Source organism: Cucumis sativus, chromosome 3 (assembly GCF_000004075.3).
Source record: "Cucumis sativus cultivar 9930 chromosome 3, Cucumber_9930_V3, whole genome shotgun sequence".
NCBI lineage: Eukaryota > Viridiplantae > Streptophyta > Magnoliopsida > Cucurbitales > Cucurbitaceae > Cucumis > Cucumis sativus.
This window is the reverse complement of record NC_026657.2, coordinates 8443787-8469471: the sequence shown is the minus strand read 5'-3', so window position 1 is coordinate 8469471 and position 25685 is coordinate 8443787. Positions and strand designations below refer to the sequence as shown.

Genomic DNA, 25685 nt, shown 5'->3' with positions numbered 1-25685 from the left:
TTCTATAAAAAAAAATGTTTAAATAAAAATAAAATTTTAAAAAATCTTTTGCTGAAAAATCACTATAAATGCACTTCTAGCTTAATTAGTATTTTTTTAACACTGTTCCATTATTTTATGTTATTTTCTGTTGGAGTGTTTTTTTTGTACTTTTATTGTCATTATCAGATTATATTTTTAAAACTAACGTCTCTTCTTTCTAGTTCAAGGGAGAAGCCTCCATCCATTATCTAAGATCAACCTTCAAATCTCCATCATTATCCCCAATATTAATACGAGGGAAATTATAAAAAATATATATATTTTTTCTATAAAAGTCATTCTTCGTAAGTCTAATTTCTACCCACTTCTTGCAAATTATAATGTATATTTTGCATACTTGTATTCTTAGTAAAATTTCAAAAACAGACAGTTTCTAAAAAGAATCTCTCCATTATGGCAATGGTGGAAGTATGGTACTCATTTGTGTTACTAGAAAAAATATCCCAAGAGATGAAAGTACATAAAGAAGCAAGCCAAATTACGATAATAGCTGATAACAATTGAAAACAAAAAATTTGCCAACTGATCAAAAAGTAGGTGTCCCAAAAATCCAGGATACTTTCAAATGGCTAAAAAACAAAGCAGAGCTAGGTTAGAAGCTCCAGAGTGAGAACTTGAAATAAAGTCAAATGGGTACACAAATTGCTTAGAACAATCTTCTTCCAAGAACTCTACACTAACAAACAGGTAGTATAACACAAAACGGAATGAAAACAAAATATAAATCTAACTTAACTCTCAGTCTGCTCCCTCAACCTTCGGATTGTGCTCCTAACGGTTACCGCACTCGCAGTGCTGCCCAAAACAAAAGAAAGAAACAGCAATCAAAACCTTGAAAAGAATTTTAAACCACAAATACTTCGTTGCAAAACAAGAATCAACTGTACTCACTTCAATGTGTAGGCACCTCCGGCTTTCACCTTTCCGCAGTCCTTGCAACCCCATATCCCAACAGCCTTCCTCTTCACTGCATACTGTAAGAGGTTCGGAACATCAATCATTGATTAGATTCATAGAATAAAAATATCATTGACAACTAGATGTTTTCATTACACTTGATCTTAGTCAAAAGGCAGAGGAAGGTATAATGTTAGTTTTCACTATAAACACAAAAATGTCGAAGCCTAACATAGTTGCAAGAATTATGGACAAAACCATCACAAATATGATTAAAATAAATACTAGTAATATTTTCCTTTCCTATCAAGGGAAAAATATACTTTTTAATCCAATAATTCTACATTCCTTAAAATGTCAATCCTAATAGAGCCCTCATCACAATTCAATAAGCTGTATCAAACGCTGTTCAACATCCATACAAGAAACTACTACTTGTAACCACCAAATACAACAAACTATATGCTGAATAAAGGAACTAACCTTTCCGCAGAACTCACAGAAGTATTTGCTGTGCTGACTGACTTCCATCTTCTTAATCTGCTTCCTCAGACTAGCACCATACCTGGTACCTGTTACAAAATACACAATAAACTAATTACAAACACAATACACAGCATAACGTGCGCATGCAAGTGCGTTCAAGGATAGAGGAATAGGAGGCTCTAAAAAATCTACCACCTACTTAAACAAATTATCGCATGACTGATCATCTTTGAATGTCAAACTAATTAAGAAACCCTTTAGAAGTCACACCTCCACTCATAGCTCTAAAACTATTTCACTGTAAATTAAATATAAACAAAATAATATACATAACACGCTGGAACATACCGTATTTGCCGACAATCCCAGCCTTCTTGGTTCTTTTCGTCTGCGATTATACAGGAAATCGCAACAAAACACGTTAGATAAATCTAATAATCTTCACATAATACGTATAGTAAAGTAAAGATATCCTAAACCCTAGCTCAAAATGATTTTCCAGATTCTAATCTATTTTTTTCACACGATGATTGCTGAATCTAAAACAATGTTCAAGTTCGGAAAAATAATGGAACATGAAGAACGTGAATTGCTTAAACCAGTTTTATACATCTAATTGAGCTAGAACACGAAAGACCCATGGAATATAATCGATAATCCACTACCATATAGAAAACTAGTGACGTAATAATGAGGTTCGTGTTTCCAATTTTAGTTCATTAATCTCTCGCAAATTAAATCCTACAAACTACAGACAACTTTTCTCGCCTTCAAAACTTGAATGAGAAAAGAAAAAACAAATTGAAGTAAATATGAACAGCAAAGACGGGAGAAAGCATGAGTACCATTGTTGAGGCTTTGACGGAACAAGGGCACCTCTGGGCAGACGCTGATGCAGAGACTGAACGGCTAAGCGGGAAAACCCTAGAGTTTTCTCCGGCTGATTATATAGCCCTACCGAATCACGATCTACGTCTTCGGCCCATATTTTTCAGTAATTGGGCTTTAAGCCCATTCTTCGGGTTTTTGTTTGTTTGGGCTTAGTTACAGGTCCATCAAATAGCATCAAGGAAGCCTACAAATAAAACCAGAGTTTAATAATGAAACGTATCAATTACAGTATATAATAATATTTAAAAAAATTATAAATATAATAAAATTGGTTAAATTTTATCAATGATAGAAATTTATCATCGATAAACCATGTTGCAATTACTCATACGAGTCTTTGAGACTATCATCGATAGTTTTGCTATATTTGTAATTTTTTAAATGTTGCTATATCATTAATTATTATTTATATAGTAGCCATCAATTATAATTATCTTAAAAAATATATAGGAAAACAAAATCTTTCTATATAGCGACATTTTTAAATGCTTGCAAATATTTAAAAAAATTATCGATCAAAATTTCTATTGCTCATAAGACAGTGATAGACTTACCAACGTTGTGGTATTTCACTAATAGACTTTGAAAGCTATCCCTAAATTTTGGTATATTTATAAGCTCTTTTGCATTATGTTATACTTATTAAAAAATTAGTTTAAATGTCACGTTTCCAACTGTTCATAAAGTATACTTTGAGTTTCATTCTATTTTACTATATAATTTTAGCCTTTAATGTTTTTTTTCTCTTTTTTTTTTTTTCTTTTTTCTTTGTACTTTTTAATAAGCAAAACTTATATTTCTAACTTTTGAACTTAGGTTGAAAATTAGAGGACAATCATGTTTCTATTTAAAAAAATATGTATGAAGGTTTAAGATCAAACTTTACATTTTTCTTCAAATCGTGCTGATCTACGAAACAAACTAGAAAATACTACGATCTCTCTTATGTCGAGTATATACTAAGTGTCAATTGAGCTACCAAGTAGACACTTGCTCAAAACAAAAAAATGAAGAACTAAACTTAAACTAAAATGTTGAATAGAAAAATGTTTAAAGTTTGAAAAGAAAGAAATAAATTTCTTTTAGTTCAAGTAACAGAATCCCACTAGTTTTGGATAGTTACCGCTACATCTCACTTCCTTTCTTCCATTTTCTTTTCTTTCTTTCGTTGAAATATTCAAGTTCTATACTCTGTTCTCTCTCTTTCTACGTGACTAAGTCCAAATAACACGAGGATTTCAGATACCCACATTTGATTTTGTAAGTTTTCTTTCAATTTAATCTCCATTTTCCATTCCATGGAACTAATTATTTAGTTCTCGATGTGGTTTTTATCAGTTCTTTATGCAATTTATTGTTTCGGTAGAAGAATCATCTCGGTAATGGCTGTATTTCTCAGCATTTTGATCGCGCTTACATTTTCAACTTTTGTGTTCATATGCCTGCTGTTTAGGCTTTGACTTAGCTGCTTACTTTGTTCGTTATCGCGTTTGAACTAAACTACATTATATCTCAAAATGTTGATGCGTTAGAGCCACTATAGTTTATTTACAGTAGCGTTATTTCGATAGCAAAAACGATGACTGCAATTTTGGGAAATCACTGTCTGGAATGATCTGTGAGAGAACTACAAAGTTCTGATTATTTGAAACTAGATGGAAATAATAACTTAAGAACTAACTCCTGACTCCTGTTTTGTGGTGTTTTTTTCTTTTTTTTTTTGTAGATTATACAGAAGGACATTCAAAACATGGTAGACAAATCAGACAAGAATGCCTCTTATTGGTGAAGAACTATTTTACTTTCATGCATTTTTTGCTAACCCTTTAATTTTTCACGTCATGGTTGTTTCCAAACGGTCGCTCATCTTCATTATGGTTTGCAGGTTGCCTAAGCCTAAATCTAGAACTGATATACAGTTTCATGTCAGTGGGGTGCCCTTCAATTTGGATAGGGTGAGAATATGGGATTCTGGATTCAGTTACATATTTTTTTTGTGATTTGTTTTGGTTATGTTTATTGTTTTTTCCATAGGATATTATAGTTGAAAAGTCAGGGAAGATAGCGGAGTTATTGAAAGAAAAATCCGAGGACAGTATCCAAGAGTTCCTCAGAAACATACCAGCTCATCCAAATACATTTGAACTTGTTGCAAGGTTCTGCCATGGGTTTCGTCTGAAAATGTCATGTGAGAATGTGCTTCCTTTAGCTTGTCTTGCTTTCTATCTGGGGATGACTGAAAGTCACAGCCCAAATAATCTGTTGAGCAAAGCACTTACCTTCTTTGAACAGAAAATCCTCCCTAGCTGGAATGAAACCATTAAGGCTTTTCTTACAACAGAAGATATCATGCAACAGGCAGTGGATACAGGCCTTGTTGACGAATGCATCGAATCTTTGGTCGGTAAGGCAGTGAATAATCCATATCTCCTTGGCGAACCGATTGTGAATTTCATAAGTGACGAACTCAGTGAGGATGACGTGCTTCATCACAATCCAAGTGCAAGAAGAAAACTCTTTGTTTCTGAATGGCAGTCTGAGGATTTGACAATTCTGCCTCTTTCACTGTATGAACTGACCATTCATTCCCTGAACCGGCATGCTGTCCCGCTGAGATTTGTAGCTGCATCCCTTTTGAAGTATTCAAAGAAGTGGGTGTTTTGCAGTGCTAAGGGAGATGAAAAAATTTCAGTATGTAAAACAAACCGTCAAAGGGAAGTTATAGAAGCAGTAGAAAGGCTAATGCCTCATCAGAAGGGACTATTTCCTTGCACAATATTGTTTGAAATGCTCCGGTTTGCCATTCGTTTGGAAGCTAATGCTGGTTGTAGAAATGGACTTGAGTTGAGGATAGGAAAGCAGCTTGATCAAGCTACAGCAAGTGACCTTTTAATTCCTTCTCGAGGCTATGCTAAGGAAAGGCGTTACGATATTGAGTGTGTGAAGCGAATTATAAAGCACTTCTATAGAGATTATGGTTCAAATATGGAAGGATTAATTGCCGCAGCAAAACTCATTGAGGAATTCTTGTTTGAGGTTGCTAGTGACAGAGATTTGGAGATTAATGCATTTGTTTCATTAGTTGAAATGTCAAGTGCCGCATCAATGGGAACTGATAGGAGCTCCGATGGAATATACAGAGCTATTGATACATATCTGGACAAGCATAGCTTCCTGACAGAATCTGAGAGAGAAGAAGTGTGCAGAGGGCTGGACTACCACAGGATGTCAGCTGAAGCATGTGAACATGCCGCCAAGAACCAGCGACTGCCGTTAAGAATCGTGGTCCAAGTGCTTTTTTTGGTGCAATTACAGCTACGTGATGCGATTGTGAAGGATATTCAGCGTACGGACAACAAATTGACACAGGACGAGGTTGAAAATGATAGAGAGTTGAACTTAAGTGAAGCAATAGTAAAAAATGAAATGGAGAAAATGAGCAACAAGGTGATAGAACTGGAGAAAGAGTGTCATGTGATGAGGAAAGAGATTGAGGAAGGCTGCGTCCACATGGTGAAAAAAGAGAAGACAAACATGTGGAGAGAAATGAAAAGAAAGTTCGGTTGCATAAATAAGATGAACAACTGCAATTGCCAAGTTAAAAAGAAAAGGGTTCATCCAAAATTAGGGACTTGAGTAACAGGCATCTGATCATCCTATAAACTCTTCTGTAATTATTTGATTTCATGTTTTTGCATTGTTATTTAACTCATAGTGAATAAATCTCCAAGTTCTTAGGCATCAAGCCAAAAAATTTCCCCAAGGTTTATTCCTTTGCCCCCCTGCTTTTCCACATCATGTAACATTGACTTTACAACGTCCATAATTTTAATTGTAAAAAAAATGTTTATGGTTTTTTTATAAAATGAGAATGATGCTTCATGGAGCACTTCATTGATGATAACTAAGTGCCTCTATCTTATTGGTTAGTTCAATGAAAAAAGAGAAGCAAAATGATAAAAGGAAAAGGTGCTTCGACATGGAGTTATTATTTTACATTTGACCTCCATCAGCATCTCAACAATCAATAAATATTCAAGCATGGACCAGAATGCTTGTGACAATGATGGAAGGATATCTAGTGGTCCATTTTCTGCTAAATTCCCAAAATCTTTTTCAAAGTTGAGATGTTGCCTTCAGAATGCGAGTTTAGCCAATCAAGGTATGACGCCTCTCTCTCTCTGGGCTTCAATGCAAAATTTGAAGTGTTGGTCAACATTTTCCCTCTCCAAACAAGAAGATGATGGTAACTCTGCTGTTTGTCAAAGAGGTCTGCACCTAACTTCAATCCATCTTTCTTGCTATTATGGTTGAAATGGTTTGTTCTAAGAGCAAACCAATATGATCAAGCATCAATCTGAACCTCATAAATGGAGGTTGAGATTTAGGCAGTATTGTTTGCCAGTATTTTTAATACTTCTTTACGTTATTAATTTGTACACTTCTCCCCCCTTATTATATAGATATGGTCCTTGAACTTTGTCTGATTTAGATTGTTTTTCTTTGTTGTCAGTATCTGACATGAATACTTTTGTTGAGACAAGTTTCGATTTAAAAGCTCAAAACTTCACATGGAAGAATAGAAAAAGAAGAAAATTTAAAATTTAAATATTGAAATTCAAGTTTAACCATTCTTTCCCTCTTACATTATGCAAAGTGAATTAGGTAGCCCTACAGAGATTCTGACAACTCTGCATAAGGCAACAAAGTGAAAGAGCATAATAGACAGTAGAAAAGTGCTAATCATTGAGACAATTCTTAGGCTTCAAAACCACACTGCCTTGAGTTTAAAACTTTTAGAAATTCAATAGTTCAGACAATTCTGGTCAGTTACCATCAGCAAAATCCAACCAAAAAAAAAAAGAGAACTCTTTAATAGATGACAGAATATGATGCATGAGTAACATCTCTGAAGAGGCCTGTAAATCGTAAAATGTACATTCGAATTCAGTCCATCTAGTCTGCTAATCTTGTATGAATCTGGGTTTTCTTCTTTGATTTCGCCAATATATTACAGAAGTAAGAGTGAAAATTTTTCAAATTTTGTACAGTTTGTAAATCTACTTTCAACTGGAAATGATGCAACTCTTTCCTTTCCCATAATTTGTAAAACCCAGTTTCCCAGTTGAAATAGATCTATTCATTCCCAAGTTGGAAACCCCAGTTCTGTGATTGGAATGGGATTGCTCTTGAACAAATACTTTTGAAGATCCAATCCCCATTTGCTGTAATTCATCTTCCTCTGCCTCTTCCTCACTATCTTGACTGACTCTCAATATATCAGCAACAGAAACCTGCCCTTGCCATGATAAAGAATTCAAGGAAACTGACCTTCTAAATGGCTCAACAACACCATCCACAACAACATCATATTCCTGTCTAACTTGATTCATTCTTTCTCTTGCCCCTGAAATTTGACTCTCTGCTGCACATCCTTCCCTTTGATTCTTGGAAGAAGCATCATCATTTTCAAGCCTAGAATCAACAGTTTCTTGCCTCACTACTGTTAAATCATCCAAATCTTGAACCACTACAACCACTATTGTGTCATTAGTTCTGTGCTGATGCTGATACTGAAAAGCAGATGAAACAAAATGTTGTGTTGTTTGAATTTCTTGAGTTGGGGTTGAGAAAAGATTTGTTGGTGAAATATTGGAGCGGCAAAGAGGGCAAGTCGAGTGAGATTTAAGCCATGTGTCAATGCAAGGAAGATGAAAAGCATGGCTACACTTTGGGAGCAATCTTAAGCTCTCATTTTCTTGAAACTCACTCAAGCAAACTGAGCAATCAGTGCCTTCAACTAACCCATCTCCTCTTTTGTACTTGCAGACTGTGATGGACTTGATGAGAGCTTCATCCAAGCCAGGAGGAGGAAGAGGAGGAGCTTGGAGCTGGTTTTCATGACGGATTTGGGAAATATTTTCTTCATCCTCCATTTCCATGGCGTCGTTGCTGGTGGAAGCTCTGTTCCTGCAGTACTTGGAGATGATGGTGTAATAGCTTACCAAAATGAAGGCACTAGCCAAAATACCAATGATAGCAATGATAAGAGGAGAGAAATCAGTGGCAGAATCTCCATTGCTGCCATAGCCAAAAGGTGGAGGTGGTGGAAAGATGATGTAACACCATTGAGGACAATATATGCTGCAAATCTCTAAAGAACAATCTTTGTAAGCATATGGCTGCCATTGATTTGAGTTTCCTACTGAACCCATTTTCCTCTACCACTTGTAGATCTTGCAGGTACCTCTATTTTCTCTTTTTTCATGTGTTTATGGGGTAGAAAGAGAGTTTGATTGAAGATGCAGGGCAGAAGAAAAAGAAAGCTTAATTAGGGGCTTTGATGCAAAGGGAAGGAAAGTGGGAGGAGGTAAGAAATTGTTATATCTCATTTATCCTCTCTCTCTCTACTTTTTCTTTTTTCTTAATTCTTGTCCTTTCCTTTTACTTTTCCCTTTTCAACTTCCTTCTACTTCACAAACATGTCTTCAACAAAGAAATGGTGTCAATATTAGGCCTGTCTAAATTCCTTGTGTGAGACTTTAGGTTTTGATATCAAGTTTTCCATTGACAAAGGAAAGGACGATGAGTGTAGGTGTGGGTTTGATAAAAGCTAAGTGAATTCTAAGAAATTAAAGTTGGTGAATTTAGGTAAGACAATCCCTTGGAACCATAATTTTCTTTTTCCATTTATTCATGCTATTTTTTGTAGCCCATCTCTATTTATTAATATTTACATCATATTTGAGATTATAAGCATAATCTTTATATATATATATATATATATTGATTAAAAAAGCTCATCAACAAGTTAGTTGAATGGTCCTTTTAGTTATAAAATATTTCAACAATATGATATTGAGAACATATTGTTTTATAAAATACCATTTTCATTCCTATCCTTTGTAATCTATTCCATTTTACTCTATAAATACTTTCAATTATCCAATTTTATTTTCTATACAATAAATCTTAAATTTATTCTATATTGTTAGTTTGTTGTTATCTATTATAATTTTATTATAAACTACAAAGTTTAGTATACATATATACACAAAATTGATTAAACAATAACAATAAATTTACATATTTTTTAATATCTGATTGTGATATCTTTAAATTTCGTCACACGTGATTATAATATATGATCCTCCCACATTGAGCCCATTTATTGAGAACCAATTTTATAATTATATGTAACACTCATGAAACAATATTGCCAATTTTTTAAACTTCAATTATTGACAAATCATATTATAGATTTGTGTGACTTTCTCTCTCTCTCTAAATCTCAATCACACAGTAATTTAATTTAATTATAACAATAATAATAAATAAAAGGCTCACTTAAATAAAATCTAATCTCACCTCATCGTATTATAGTAATAACTTTTTATTTATAACATAAACAATTTCTTTTGGGGTCAATTTTCATTGTAGGTTTGTTCTATTTTATTTGAAAAGTAAAGAAATAAATACATCAAAACAATACTAAATATTCTATTTCAACTGTTTAACTTTATTAACCCTAAATTCAGTCTATTACTATTTTTTAAAAATACTTGATTATTTATTAGCATGTTTAATATAAATTTTGAAAAGTATTCTTAAATTGTATTTTTTTTTAAAAAAAAGAGAGAAAACCCTTCCTATCTCTGTAGTCACGTGAGTACTTGATGTGGCGAGTGTTCATTGGTCCGGTGGTTGAAGGATGGGAGACTTCTAGAAATAATGACCCTTTGGCCTTTTGAATATGTGGCAGTTAATTTGCTACTCGTAGTTATAATATAATGTAATGTAATATAAAGACAATCATCATAGTTTTAAGGCTATAGTTTTAAGGAATATAAAGATTATCGTCCATAAATTCCTAAATATCATCGATGGTCTATCGGTGTCGTATTTTTTTTAGAGAATAGTTACAAATATAGCAATAAAAACTTGTCAAAGTCTACCATTGATAGACTATTTTGCAAATATCGATCTATCACTGACAGACTCTTCGCAATAAAACTTTGGATTTGACTGATATATATTTACGACTGTTATTTCTTTTATTTTATCCTTATATTTTAAGATTTATATAACATAAATATTTAGATGAAAATTATTATATTACATACCCTACACAATAAATAGATGGTTGCTTCAAACAATTACATGTCTTTGTATATGATATGGATGGTTTACCTACAAAGAAAATGATATGGCTAAAGTTTCAAGCATTGCCTAATGCCCTAAAAGTACTTTAGGATTTGACATTTGAGATGAAAAGAAAAAAGTCTTCAAACAATTCTTAATAGAAATTGGTTCAAACACCAATTTTTCTAATTCAATTTCTTGGAGAATTGTTAAATAATACTTGTTAATTACAACCTAAGATATATATTTAAGGTTTAATTAAAAACTACTTTCCATACTTAACTATGCTAACCCTTAAAGCATTAACAAGTAATAGTCTTATATTAAAAAATAAAACCATGGAAACTTTAAAATCAAACAACTTTAACGGTTCAAAATAGAATAATAACCAAACGAGATGAAATTATTAGTCAAATAAACTTTGAGTTACTTCATAAACAGTCTAATATTAAAAATTATTCAATGAAATATTTACTGATAAATAGCCGTTGGAGACAATTTTAGACATTACGATCAATAATTGATATATTCTATCGTGATCAACAAAGGATTCATGCTTGAGTTTAAACTTGTCAACGACAGTTATCGAGAAATCCACTTGGTTTGACTCTTTCCAACTCACAGTAGGAAATCTTCACTATTAGATGAGAAATTTGAAACTAAAGAAATACAATATATAGAAAACTATATAACTATATTTCTATAGATCGATTATAAGGTCAATCCCCTAAATCCCCAATAGACAGGTTTGGTGATGACATATAACTCTAGTTTGAAGGTAAACAAACTCTAATTAGATCGACTATTGAATTTTCTATTAAATCAATATTATAAGTGTTGTTCATGAATAGAAAACTAAATTATAAGTTACAGAATTACAGTTGATAGGAAAAATCTGGAAATAAAATTTGCCATTGTTGCAAATTATGAATGAAGATTAAGAAAATATGGACCTTTGTTTGCATGAATTGTTCTAATGATTAACAAATCTAATTCGACTAAGTGTTCAAACGAAACTGCTAAGCTGTTTGGTAGAAAACTCTCCAAATTCTAATGCTACCGATCCTAAACAGAACATTGATTGAATTGTAATCTCAAATATATCTCAGCCTTAAAGTCATTACTCAGACTGCAACTAGTCGTTTGTCTAACCGACGTTTTTCTTAATTGAAAATATCATATATTAGTTTGATAATAATTTTGTTTTTATTTTTAAATTTTAGATTTTATTTTTGCTTTCTTTTCCTTTAACTATTATAATACCATAATTTGTTTTCTAAAATCTATTTTTAGCTAAAAACAAAAAAAAAAAAAATTGAAAACTGTTTTTTAGTTTTTAAAAGTTTTGCTTGATTTTAAAAAACGTGAGTGAAATGTAGATAACAAAATACAAAAATTAACTAGAAAGAGCGGTGTTTATAAAGTTTGATTTAAAACTAAAAGTAAAATGGTTATCAACATGAAGAATATTTTTAGACTTTGTTTAAAAAATACCTATACTTTATTTTTTAAAAGAACTTGCTTAACATTTTTTAAACTAAGAGAGTATTGTTCAAAATTAATGTTTAAAGTTCTTTCATCAAAATTTAAAATTCAAGAATATTTTCTATACGTTAGCTTCTTTTTTTTTCTTCTAATTTTATTCCACTAATATTTTCTAAAATCAACCAAAATTTTGCGACTAAATAACAACAATAATGATAATTTTCAAAAATAGGTTTCTCTTCTTGAAAGTTGGCCATAAATGTCAGTTTTTCTGTCAACATGAGTTTAGCTCAACTGAATCCCTACTCCAGCATTTATTACAATACCTTTGCAAAAGAAAATCATTTTTTCTTCAAAAAGAAAAGAAAGGTAGAAATCATAATTGATAGAACTAAGTCATGCACAGCGGAAAAAGAATCGAATTTCTACCCTAATTGCCACAATTAACATGTAACCATAAACTAATCAAATTAGGGTTTTAAGAAGTATTACCTTTGAAGCTTTCAAAAGGTTTGATGTCTTCTTACCAATTCTACCCGAGACCACCACTAGTACTCAACTGCTATCCTCTAGACAAAGAACCGGGTTGTGGGACCCAATTTTGGTGTAGAAAGTAATGGAGATAAAATGAGATTGGAAGCTTTCTTTTTTCTTTTGTTGAGATTATGAAAATGATAAAAGAGGCAAAAGTCCTTCAACATTTGAAAACATCTCTATTTATAGCCTAATTACATGCAAAAATGCATGCAATTCAATTGCCAAATCTCAACACCTAATATTCCACTAACAATTAGTGGAACTTAGTGGGCTAGGTGTCTATATCTCATATAGCCACATATCCCACTAAGAGTTAGTGGGATTATCCAACAAAATGTTGGATTTTCCCACTAACTTAGTCCAAGGGTAAAATGGTCATTAGATTTTTCTAGTCAAAAGTCAAACTTTGACTTTTCTAAGTCAAAAGTCAATATTTTGACTTTTTACCATTTTGTCCGTCTTGACTAATTCCAACCTCCCGAGCATGAATCCGCATTCATTTTTCCAAAATTCAAATCACATTTGAATATAAGGCCGGTCAAAGTTTGACTTTTCAAAGTCAAAAGTCAACATTTTGACTTTTTACTATTTTTGACCAATTCCGAGCTTCTTAGTATGAATCCGCATTCATACTTATAGTATGTAAAACATAAAGCTCTATTTCTAATTAGAAGACCGACGATTATATCACTGTATATGTCGGTTTTCCTTTCTTCTCCCTATTCGAACAATTCGACTTATTTCATCACACTGTTCTAAGTTTAATCCATATGAGCTAGCAGAGGAACCTAATGGACCTATAGATCATGGGCTCCAACGATTCAAGATTAACTAGCTAAACTCTTTTAAACCGAGTTAATCAACATTCGTTAACTAACGGGTCATTCCACTAAAGTCCCGTAGTTGCACTCCCCTCACTATAGATATATTTGTGTCCATTTGATAAAACCATAATCAGTAAGTTAATCCTTCACAGGTTGCTCGTAACCTTGGCTGGGTCAAAATACCGTTTTACCCCCAAGATTACATCTTGCTCCTTAAGTCCCACTAATCCACTATTGAACAATTGGTTTAAGGTTCAACCTATAAACTTAATCCCTCTCGGGCCAATGAGAGGGTGGGGCCCCTTGTTCAAGACTTGGATTCAGTGCTTAAGAGAGCAACCTATCTACTAACCCTAAAGCGGGTAGGAGTGAATTCCATCTTGTACCCTATGTTCCCAGCTATCCACCCGATCTTACCCCTGAAATGGGAGGCTTATTGGGCCAACGCTGATGAGCTGCCCTCACCTATGCAGATCTAAGGATAATCTCGTATGAACAGGAGTTCATAGTTAACTCAGGATTAAGACTAAGTTACCTAGGTCATCAATAATTGAGATAGTCAGTTTTAAACAGTAAACGGTGTTATAACGTAAAAATGACTAATTCATGGTTCAGTCTTATGTAAACATTTTACATAGGATGCCCCCACTTTCATGTCTCTACATGAACGATTAGGATCACATCGTTTGTACTACAAAGTGGGCCGCATCCATAGTCTCTCAAAATAAGGCGCCCAACCTTTATTTCATATACTATAGACTATTTAGGCTATATACTCGAACTTGATCCACGTTTATGTTTACACATAAAGTTCAAGTTTATTCAAAAAATAGCCTTGGAACTTTGATTTATTGGATTTCAGATTATAATATTTAATTTCTCAATAACAACTTTATTGAATAGAATATGATTTACAAACTACGAGTTTTAGGACAAAAAATTCCAACAATAATATGATATCTAGTAGAAAAGAAACCAAATTAGAAAATAATAACAATTCAATGGTGTCATAGTTATGTTTTATTTGGAGTCCGTCTTACTCTTGTTTAAGTTTATTGTCTATAAGTTAGCAATTTTTTCTTTAAGAAACGCTTTTTGCTTCTTGCTGCTATACGTATATTGGTATGGTAACCTATCTTCTGGTTTGAGTTTGTTGGCCTTAGTTGGAATCACATCCCGTCCCATCATATTATCCACAAAAACATATCCCATTTTTACGTGGGAAGAATGCTTTTTGTCAGATTTTGGGATGGATGATCTTTTATTAGGGACATAAACGAAATTTGGTGTACTGTGATGGTGATGAATCAAATGAAATTTGACCTTTAGTTGGTCTAAGCATGCTGTGAAATAACCAATTTGTAGGATATGAACATGCTTGATAGATTGATGAGTGAACGTGTATCTCGTTTCTTCCTCTCCCTCTTGCTTCTTTGACTTTTTCATCAAAGTTGCTTCACTCCCCCTTCAAATTCTTCTTCTCGCTCCTTGCTGTTGGCTGTTGGATCTTGCACTGATTCACGCTTTAGTTTCGATCTTTGATTCCAGAAATGAGGGAGGAAGAAAGAACCATGTTGATTCGGTAATCTCACAAGCAGATGACGAAACAAATGAAGAAAAATAAGAATCACGTTTTGTCGATTTTCATTTGGATCTCCCATTATGCTATCCATACCATTTCTCTATGTTACGCACAACCAATGAACCAAAGAAGCCAATGACACATAAAGATGTTACCAAACAAAGAGAGGCAGCGTGGCTTTCCTTATCAAGAGAGTTGAGAAAAGGGTCATTTTATGTATCTATAAATAACGTTTGTACAGTAAAAGGAGGGACTAAAAAATACGTGGAAGTGTTCTATTATAACTGTTCTTTCCATTCCTTACATTTACAATTAAACCAAACCAATGTTGAGAGCTCCACCTATCATGTTAAATATGATTATGGGGAAGAAACTAATAGGGGAAGATAGCATTTATGTCTATGAGGGTAAGAGGTAAATAGCAGCAACAGAAGACCTTTATGATTTATTTCGTTTATTAGTTCAGGCTATGATGAAACAAATTCAGTTACATCTCTCCTTTGCATAATGAATGAATGATGAATATGGACACAATACTTGAATGGTGAAGGGGTTTGATCTATGCTTTTCCTTTCCTTCTATCATCCATTGCCTGCTTGAAACATATATCGAATTTAGTAAAAAACTCGAAGCATAAAAACTGATGTGCCCGTGCATCTAGGAGTTCTATTTTCTCATCCGTACTTAATAGCATGACGAACAATCAGACAACAAAAAAGTGCAACAAATTCTCAAAAGCAAAAAGTATTTGTTGAGCATCATTCAACTAGTTAAGATATATATATACCCTCGACAAGAGGTCGAAGGTTTGAATCCCTCGAACTCCATGATATGAGCCCTTTGACAGATACCTCAATCAACGAAAACTCTCGTGATATCCTAGAGCTAGAATTAAGAGTGTGAAATCTCTAAATAATTAATCAAATTGGGTTAATGGCACAGATTTGGTGAGAAGAAAATACGATCAAAAGAAAATAAATGCATGCTAGCCAAAGTCGGCATTGATTTTCATTAGTAAACCATATCAAATATGATCCTTAATGGTGTCCAAAAATTGATCCTTCTAAACTCAATTTTGGTAAGAGAGAATACCTTGCTTTGAAACATTCTCATTGTCAACACGAGAGTATCCCGCATCCTACAAGAAAAATCAGCATCCTAGATTCAATAACTATTAGAGAACTAAGCAATTATAAAACTCAAGACATGTGCAGGTACAGTATGCTTCTTGTTGATTATAGACAATTCTAAAGAAAGAAACAGGTCAGGTGAAATTAATGAGCCCAAGGTTTTTGGTTAGTCTGAGAACATTGAACCAAATGATCCGGTAGAAGGAAACATTACCTAACATCATACGTATTAAAGGGAAGAGATGATCCATCTGAGCATGTCAAAACAAATTGTGTAGAGATTCCAGAAGGAATTTTCAACTGCATCCACAAATGTATAATAAAGATACAAAATAAAACTTTGGTTTATTCGAAAACATAAACTAAACTTCATGTGCCATCATCAGTAAGTTGACTCCTAACAAGGGCACATACCGATAACTCCCTTGAATATTTCTCAGCAATTACAACAGCTTCTGTATTTCCCATCTTAATTTGGTAACCAGACCTCCTCAAAGAAATAGATGCTGGCTCCCAATTTTCAGACGAATCGATCTGTATGAAAAGCATGTCATAAATATCTAGTATATAAGTCAGTCAAAACGTAATATTACCGTGTATTCTATATTCTATTAGATACAGCTCCTTCAACAGGTGAAGAAAGGTAAGTTTTGTTTCATTCTATTGCCTTACCATTTAAGAGGCTGACACTATAACAATAAACAAATAATATCATTGATGATTGATCTCCAGTTTATAAGTTTTTCCCCTTCTAATTTATTCTGTTATGGGAGCGAGTGCCTTCCCTCTGTTTGGTTAAGAATTTTTTTCATCCAAATAAAAATGAGAAGACAGTTTGTGAGTTACGAAGTTTTACTGGTATCTCTAGATTGAAGTTGAAACCTGGTTGAATAGTAGACCAGTAAATGTTTTCAAGACAATATGGGAGATCAATTTAAAAGAATATTACAGTTTTGATCAAAATAAATCCTATAAGAAAAAAATTATTTTCACTTATTGGTAGTGGCATAGTAGGTAAGCAACTAAACTGAAGTGGCAGTATAGGTAAGCAACTCAAGAATGTATGTGTACCTATAATGCTTTCTTTTTAAGAGTTGAATTCACCAAGCACCATATTCCTAAACGCTTGCATTATAATACAGAGTTAGCAGATGGCTAACATATTAACCAAAAAAGTTTAACAATTTTCGAAGATTTTCAAAAAAAAAATAATAATAATAATTCATCCAAAAACCAGAAAATAACCACAAAACTCCTAACAAAACATTTTCAAGTAAAAAAAATGGTAAAACCAACAAAATGTAAACAAGAAATAAAAACCTAAGCACAAAGTCAAGTAGGAAGAAAATTATCTAAATTCAACATCAATGTGCCCAAATCTACCAAAAAGATATATAATTTAACTAGAAAAACCTGGGCAGAAATAACAGTAATGAAAGAAAAAAGACCTTATAAAACCACTAAAATGTCTCTAACTAGCTATAAATCTTCTAAAAATGAAAATCAGCTAATGGATGATATTGGTTTCACGATGTATTTTAGCTCAAGGCTTTTTCCAACAAAATAATGGACTTGAAGTTAAAGTTGAATCACTTTAACTCTGTATAAGGGTAAGAAATAAGTGCAACCCAAGATATGAAATTTTCTCGAAGGTTTAGTTATATCATGTAAACCTACCAGCAAAAGAACGTTAAATGTAGCTTGACCCTTTGAGAGATACGTGTCAATCTCCAGTTGCATGTCAGGATCTATAATGGAAGTTGAAACTAGTTTAGAAAGGTTAGGGAGTATATTAAAATGCCTGAAATATAAAAATGCTAACCAACTAACGAATCAACATAATTTACAAAAGACAACATGATAGTTTGAACTATTTTGTTAACCAGGGTCAAGGCTTTTAAAGGGGTAAAAAAATATTTATTAAGTACATGAAATTTCAGCCCATCAAGAACATTTGCAAACCTTCCATCACATCCTGCTCTTGGAGGCAACACATAGCTAGCTAACATCTCATCAAGCAATTGAGAAAATATGATTTTGCTAAAATAGGCAAAGGATTATTGTCCAGAGAAGCGATTAATTTAGCAACCTCAAGAAGATGCATTAAGGGTAGAAACTTAGATTGATGATTAAAATTCTAATCAACTTACCACATCTTATTTTGTTCTGATCATTAGCAAAAAGCTTCACCAGGTCTCCCTGATAATTGAAAAAGCAGCAGTGTAAAAACACAGAAAGACCTTCTAATCAAAATAAATCACAATCATTTTCACTGAAAGTGATAAGGAATGGAAATGGAGAAATCTTAAAAGAAAATTTACTTCAAGCAGAATATGATAAGATAAGACGCCAAAATTAAATGCACAATTGCAATCTAAGAAATCCGGACTGGTTTTCTGAATTTCATATACTATTAGTATTAGCATGTAAAATAAATTTTGTATCAGAATTCGAAGTTTTTGGTCAAAAACCTGATGGCCTTTGTCATCCATTGGTATACACTCGACAGCAATTAGTTTATCAACATCATCAGCTCCAACAACATATTCTGGATTTGTAGCTCCTACATCAAAAGAAAAAACCATTCAACGATATGAAAAAGCTACTAAAACAATCCAGTAGTAATTAGTAGCAAAGATTGCAAAATGGTATCCTGAGTTGCCCCACAAAAAGAATTACAATGTCAATGGAGGGATCTTTTATCATTCTTTTTCTTTCCTTTTGTAGCACCTTCTGTACCTTATTGTATATTTTTCAATTTCAATAATACATTTTTCTTGCTATCCAAAGAGAAAAGGAAAAGAAAAAAGAAAGAAATGTAAGAAAGTCACATGACAAATCCTGCAAAGCCAAACTCATTTCCATTACCTTCAATATACTGCCTTGTGCCATCCTCAAGATGCCAAACCCACTGACACAAAAACCCATATCATTAATTTATGGACATTCCACATGAATACTCAGATCTTCAATTAAATGATACCAGAGCATGTCACCTGAAATATACAGAGAGAAGTCCCTCGTGTAGGATATCCACATGCAAGAAGTCTGCTCCCTGGTGTAGCCTCACCAACTATTTGAAAATTCTCGATGCTAGGTCCCTCTGATTAAAACTTCATGTGAGTGTTCATGTCTTGGTAAAGTACTGGTTATATGCACGGTGCATTGATCACCCACTAAAAGAAATAGAAAACTCACCAATCATTACAGGGTTGTTGTATCTCTCATCGGTTGTATAACGTTGCAATTCCACAGCATCATCATCAACTGGAGGGGTAAAAGCACCGGGCACCTCCCTAAGATAATATGGTTTTATAGTTGAAAGGTAATAGAGATAAGATATGCAAGAATCATCTTCATGTATCATATTTTTATTCGACCAACTAAATTCAAGCTGAAAGGTAATATTAACTGTTCTATGTGAAAATTGAATGGCACGAACTCAATAAGTATGTTAGTTGGCAAGTGGTTATCATACCATTAAGGTGCTCACTCTATGATACCTTTTAGACCAACACAATTGTTCGGGATGCATATTCCTTCAACTCAAACAACTCTTGGGCAAATAACGAGCCCAACCCAACCCAATCATGAATTATTTGGGTTGAGTTGGATTCAAATCGTGCAGGTTACTATCATATGTTATTGTAGAAAACATAAAATACCAGTATCTTAGTAAGTCATTTTCGATTTATATCATGAAAGATTACGCTACGAAGACTTGGAATTTATTTTAAATAACCAAAAAATAATTATTAAATGAAATTTAAATAAATGTATGAATGTATAATTTTATTCTTAGCAAAAAAATCACCTTTAGTTAATAATGCAAAAAAAATCATCTTTAGTTAATAATAATTTCAGTTGGTTTAAATCAACCAAACTAATTTTTGGTGAACACATAAACCAATCCACAGGACACTGATTTTTTTAGTTCAACCGAAGGTATCCACACCACATCTTAGAATGCCATACCTGCCAGCATAGTATAAAGGTTCTGGAGAATTGTCGTAGTTGACAGGCTGGTACATTTCAGGTCTTAGACTTAAGTCTACTGGTCCTGGAATACTATTTTGCACCCTAGAGATAAACATATCATCAGTTGTTCTCAAAGGCTGCACGAAACAGAGATGAAAATTATGTTAAATCATTGATGGACCCATAAGACATGGTAAATTTAATTATATCAACACTCTAACAGTATTAACATGGAAGAAAATTACTTTACAAGATTTGAGCATTGGACTTCCTAGTTCCTACTCCTATTATAATGTTAGTTCACCAAATCACCCAAAAGCTTAAGTTGATGGGTTATGATAAATTTAATTATATCAAGGTAGTTAAATGCAGTACTACCTCAGCTTTGGCAGGAAGCTGGTATCTCGAATTCCCTATATCAGCACTCTCTCTCTTTTGATATTGATATCTACTCTCAAAGAACTTAAAATCAGTATTCTCTCTCTTTCTATATGGAAATCCACCCTCGAATTGATTTTCAGCAGGAGATGTTCGTTCTCCAATCTTTTCCTGTGATGAAAAGATGCAGAGCCTTTGTTACAACAACTTATCAATATCAATTGACAGAGATAACAATCACATTGCTTATAAAGAACTGAAAACAAGGATGATGGAAATTATAACTGCTAAAAAAATTGTGTTTCTGACTTCATGAAAATTGGTCCGGAGGACCAGTATAAAATTTAGATAATTCACAATTTATCATGTATATTTTTGGCAGAACACACAAAACTATATTGCAATATCAACGAAGAGATTACACTATGACATTTTAAATCAAGACTCCCTAGCCAATTACCACTATACCCTTACTAATATCCTACTAATATTACCAATAAAATCCTATTAGTACTCAGAAATTTCTTGGTTTAAAACAGGGCATTTGACAAAGTTACATGTCGGGCATAACAAAAAGGGCAGTCTGGTAAAACGTTAATGTAATCGTATAAGAGTTCTAAAAAATGGTGGACCTCTCAGAAGGGAACTTTTCAAAAAAAGAAAAAAATGGTGGGCCAAGAAGAGCAGTGAAATTTTGTAATATCAAACATTTCCTCCCGCCCACCCTCTATCCGTTTGACATGAAATTGCCATTATAACACTATGGAAAAGATCAACTTTCTATAGCGAAAAATAAATGAAGCAATAATAAAAAGGAATGCTAGTAGATGACTATATGGAGTTGCAATCAGATATAGCAAACGTTTATCTATCCTAGTTGGGTAACTTGTAACTGGAGAAAAGGCAACAGATTTCAATATTAGCAAGCTTACATAAGAAGTTCTGATCTTCCGCTGCAACTGATCATGAAGAAGCTACAAAAATTTGAGGGGAAAAAGAGGTAAATAAAAATGAAAAAGAAGTAAGCAAGCACTACCCTAGGAGAGGGTAAAAAAAAGGCAAGAAGAAGAAGAAGAACCTGATCTCTTAATCAGTAAGTATAAAAATGTTGCAACATGTATCACAAACTAACCCAATAAATTGGCCAACGGAAGAATTCAAAAGGGCAATAAGTACACATTGTACACTACTACTCTGCCAGAAAACACTAATTTGGACTAGAAAGCATTCTGTAATAGTGTAATTAGGTCTAGAGATAGATTAAGTGGGCTCATAGATATCATGTGTTCCGCTTCAAAATTTCTACCAAATTTTTTTCAGGATTTCTTTGGAATAAGGATAGCCAGAATACCCACAAGAAAGTTGGATTTATGCAATTTGGCAGATGTGAAAAATAGTCTCAAGCATTATATGTAGAGAATTTACCTTCACATTGTTGGTTAAAACTGAGGCATTTATGACCTGAGGCCATATGCCATATTCTGCCAAAAGCCCAAGCAACGATGATATGTAGTGATATCTTTCATCATCCACAGCCTATTAGAGAATGAGAACAGTACCATTCAGTATTATTAACATAAGCAAATATTAACTTCCAATTTTGGTTGTCGAAACATTTTTTTTTCATCACTTTCCTTTCTGATGAATACCAACTAGAAGCTTTTTCTTTTTCTTTCTTTTTAGGTAATCTTCATGGGTTTTGGGCTAGGGGTGATATTTTCATTTTTTTCCCTCTTGAATTCATAGGACTAAAAATATACAGGTTATAAGAATGGAGCGATTGATTGCAATAAGCAAGGTATTAGATGGAAATAAATTTGGAAAGAAATTAAACCTTCAATTCATTAGTCAATTTTAAGTTCACTTCAAGATCTCCTTTTCTGTATCCCAACTCATTGAAGGCAGAAGTTATGGCTTCAGTTTGCTTCTCATCAACTGCCTGTAGCACAACAAGAAAAAATGAATTGTGTTATCTGAATAATAATTCTAAGAAATCACTGAACGAGGAGAAAACTAAAAACAGTATCCTGTACAACTATATCCAAGAACAAAGACAAACCATTCTTATATCTGAAAATTTCCTCTCCAGTGCATATTTCTCATTCAACTGTCGTAATTCCTTTCACCACAGATACTTCTTATGTAAGGTATAACAGATGTTGAAATAAGTACACAGCAAAAACCAATATCACATGAACCCAGAGTCATCTAAGCTATGTATACCTTCAAACAAGCAACTGAAATTTGTTGACGAAGAAGTTGAATCTCCCCTTCCTGTGCTTTTACTCGTGACAACAGTTCCTATGTACAACTTTAAGTACTCTAAGATGCTGCAGATGGCTTAAAAATAAATTCTGATCAAATTGTACAAAGTTCATACCATATCTTCTTGGTCTTGATGATTATTGACATCCACAGCTCTTTCCAGATTATTAGAACCAAGAGATCTTTCAAATGTATGCCTACAGAAACAATGGTATCAGATTAGACCTCACTGGAGTATGACAATAATCATATAAACAGTTCAGCTGCTATTTAAGCCATTAACCAAACTAATTTCCCAGATTATCCCTCCTTAAATGATCAATTGAGACTGTGACGAGGCAATTAAAAATAACAAGATAAAACCTATCCAGACCTCTCTGTCCCTACTTTAAGCAATTGGTACTACCCACGTTGATTTTACTAGTGGGCAAAAAATCAGCAATCCTGCTATGAGCAATTCAAGCTAATCACCTTTTTTTTAGTTGGGATCTTGCAGCCTGCACACTGTCATCATTAAGCCCCTGCAAAGAGCTATGGGTAGTCGACATCAGATTGGAAGTTCAAGTTCTTCACTTCGGCAACTTCTGATTGCATCAGCGCTAACATTGTCCATCACGAAAAAATCTAGCACTCTACATCATTTGATGTCCATATAATGACGATTCATACAACTTTCATTCACAGTATGTATGATAACCATGCATCAAATACAGAGTATGTCCGTCAATTCAAAATGATGGACACGGAAATAGTTCAACACATCAAAATGACAAAAAAAATGTATACAGAGATATTTTTTGCTAAAAAAATTTAGCTCTTGTACACTACAAAGTCTGGAAGAAGCGTGTACTTCCCCTGAGATTATTGCAACTGACGTTGCATTTAAATTATAGAGCATAACTGTAAGGGCAAAACATATTTCCAAATGAACTTCGACAGTGTGAAAAGATCGGGAAAAACCAAAAGTCGAGAGCACAAAAATAGACAGATTCCTAGTTCCCATTTGAAAAAAGTTTGAATAACACTTCCTCATCGTCTTTACTAAACACTCATGAAGAAATATATTGCACATGAACCTAATGAAATGCTAGTGAAGTATGCTTGATGCTACATCCGGATCAAGATTCATTTTGATGAATCATTAACCACATGAGCTATGGGATTGAAAAATGAAACGAGATACTCATAATGTTGGCCACAGGTGCAAGAAAGCACAATAAACAAGAGAGATAAACAAGCCAATTACAATCAGAAGCTGGGATTGGAAATGGCAAACAACCGTTGAATATTTACAATTACAAATAAGAACTCAACTGGCTGATTCAACTAAGCAACAGCAATATATCAGAAAACCAGTACAACCCAGAAAAATAATAGCGATGAGAAATTGTAAATAAAAAATCAAAGTCCATATCAGATCCATTTTCACAGAAATAAAAACATAAAACCCATGTAGTATTTTCACCAAAGTGGTGATTTGAACCCCGCAATTTGGCTTCCAAAAGAATAAAACCCAAACTAAAAACGAACATACCAGAACGGACAAGACATCCCCACCATATCCAGAAACATAAAATTTAAACAACAATCCAACAAACATATCCTTATTCAGAACAGGGATTGATTCATCAGCCATTAATTGACAGTAAAACAAAATAATGAATTACCCAAATGATGTCTAACAAAACCCAAGAGATCTCGAGCTCAAATTCTTTGCCAGGTGCGATGGAGGAAAAAAATTGCCAAATCGAGCTGCTTATGAGCTAAAAACAGTAAGAATGGCGAAAGAAGAAAGGTGTGGAAGTCAAATCGAGTAATGGGTTAGTTAAGGAACATGAATTTCATCCACTTATAGTCTCCAAATTCTTCTGGACTTCTCGAATCTTTCATAGAGAAAAATGGGAAAAACCATATATGTAATTAATTGATGAACGCAATCAAAAGTCAAAATCAAAAGTCCCCTCCGCATTATGAAACTGTGTTTCGCTGAATAAATGGTGAAGAAGATGATTAAAGAAACAAAACAAAAGAAAGATTAAAAATTAAAAATCATAATCAAACATTATATATTATGAAATTTTTGTGTTTATGACAAATAGATATCCAAATGCAAGGGAGTACTATGATATAATCCATAGATTCTAATTCTCTATATTATTATAATGTTTTCTTATGTACATATATTATTGTTATTATTATAATGTATGTTAGTCACAAAGTTTGGTCTGTTTACATATAGTTGTTTAAAATGCTTTTTCTAAAAGTTGATTTCATTTACCTTTCTTATTACTATAGTTTTAATAACCTTGTCAAGTGTATTTTCTTTATTGTGCACCACTACCGTTCATTTCAAGGGCAACTACAAGTTATAATAATTCATTTCAGCCCAGGTAAAATGTCACAAATGTCATCGTTACTGTTATACATTTGATACATCTTATACACGTCTAATACATTTGATACTTCTTGCTAATACATTTGATAGATACTTTTTAATACACTCGATAACTTCTGATACACATAATATTAATATTTCTCGTTACACTTGATTATTCTCGATACACTTGATACCTCTTAGGCCTTGATACACTTCACCACTAATAAACTTGTTATGCTTCATTGGTACATTCAACCAATTTGATATGTTTGATGTACATGATATATTTGATACATTTAATGCACTGTGCAAATACACTTAATTAGTATTATTCACTTATACATTTGATTGATTAAATACACTTAATTAGTTTTTATATATTTATAATTTTTTTAAATGTTGTTATATCATTAATTATTATTCCTCAAATGGTCATTCATTACAATTACTTTTATAATTATGGGACAATACGAGATATAGGAGTGTTTTCAAGGGTCATTTTGAAAATGAAAGATGAAGGACTTTGAGTTTGATTAGACAAATAAATAGGAATAATTATGTTTCAAAATTTATTAATGCGTAATTATGTTTTTTAGCTTTAGAAAGTAACTTATATTCTATGTAAATATGGGTATTTTGGATTTTTGCAAATTCATATTTATTGTATTTTT

At 33.0% G+C, this 25685-nt stretch overlaps 4 protein-coding genes across 14 annotated transcripts; 1 reads left to right on the top strand and 3 right to left on the bottom strand.

The window, feature by feature from the left end:
• Positions 1–520: 520 nt before the first annotated feature.
• Positions 521–2413, bottom strand: LOC101207556 (60S ribosomal protein L37a). The gene is made up of 5 exons (XM_004133923.3): positions 2271–2413; positions 1774–1813; positions 1423–1511; positions 934–1016; positions 521–837 (listed from the first exon to the last, which is right to left on the bottom strand). Exons 1-5 carry the CDS (start codon positions 2271–2273, stop codon positions 774–776), a joined length of 279 nt encoding a protein of 92 aa, XP_004133971.1. The 5' UTR covers positions 2274–2413; the 3' UTR covers positions 521–773.
• A 680-nt stretch (positions 2414–3093) lies between these two features.
• On the top strand, positions 3094–6182 carry LOC101223089 (BTB/POZ domain-containing protein At5g17580). Of its 2 annotated transcripts, XM_011652553.2 has the most exons (4): positions 3095–3576; positions 4043–4101; positions 4202–4271; positions 4351–6182. In XM_011652553.2, the coding sequence occupies exons 2-4, from the start codon at positions 4067–4069 to the stop codon at positions 5950–5952; spliced, it is 1707 nt and encodes a 568-aa protein (XP_011650855.1). In that variant the 5' UTR covers positions 3095–3576; positions 4043–4066; the 3' UTR covers positions 5953–6182. The 2 variants fall into 2 exon arrangements, with proteins under 2 accessions (XP_031739105.1, XP_011650855.1); XM_031883245.1 differs by having other exon boundaries at positions 3094–3576; positions 4043–4271.
• A 730-nt stretch (positions 6183–6912) lies between these two features.
• Positions 6913–9021, bottom strand: LOC101222852 (RING-H2 finger protein ATL51). Its single transcript, XM_004134320.3, has one exon. The coding sequence runs from the start codon at positions 8529–8531 to the stop codon at positions 7383–7385; it is 1149 nt and encodes a 382-aa protein (XP_004134368.1). The 5' UTR covers positions 8532–9021; the 3' UTR covers positions 6913–7382.
• A 6060-nt stretch (positions 9022–15081) lies between these two features.
• On the bottom strand, positions 15082–24692 carry LOC101207305 (hypothetical protein). 10 transcript variants are annotated; one of them, XM_011652539.2, is made up of 20 exons: positions 24305–24692; positions 23109–23269; positions 22753–22834; positions 22596–22673; positions 22432–22491; positions 22207–22311; positions 21798–21908; positions 21305–21346; positions 20373–20543; positions 19992–20131; positions 19215–19312; positions 19013–19119; positions 18885–18927; positions 18488–18579; positions 18167–18215; positions 17694–17764; positions 16431–16550; positions 16231–16316; positions 15979–16024; positions 15082–15481 (listed from the first exon to the last, which is right to left on the bottom strand). In XM_011652539.2, the coding sequence occupies exons 2-20, from the start codon at positions 23183–23185 to the stop codon at positions 15446–15448; spliced, it is 1614 nt and encodes a 537-aa protein (XP_011650841.1). In that variant the 5' UTR covers positions 23186–23269; positions 24305–24692; the 3' UTR covers positions 15082–15445. The 10 variants fall into 10 exon arrangements, with proteins under 10 accessions (XP_011650841.1, XP_011650840.1, XP_011650852.1 ...); XM_011652538.2 differs by having other exon boundaries at positions 23109–23308; positions 24305–24679; XM_011652550.2 differs by having other exon boundaries at positions 22432–22509; positions 22596–22683; positions 23109–23168; positions 24305–24677.
• Positions 24693–25685: the final 993 nt, after the last annotated feature.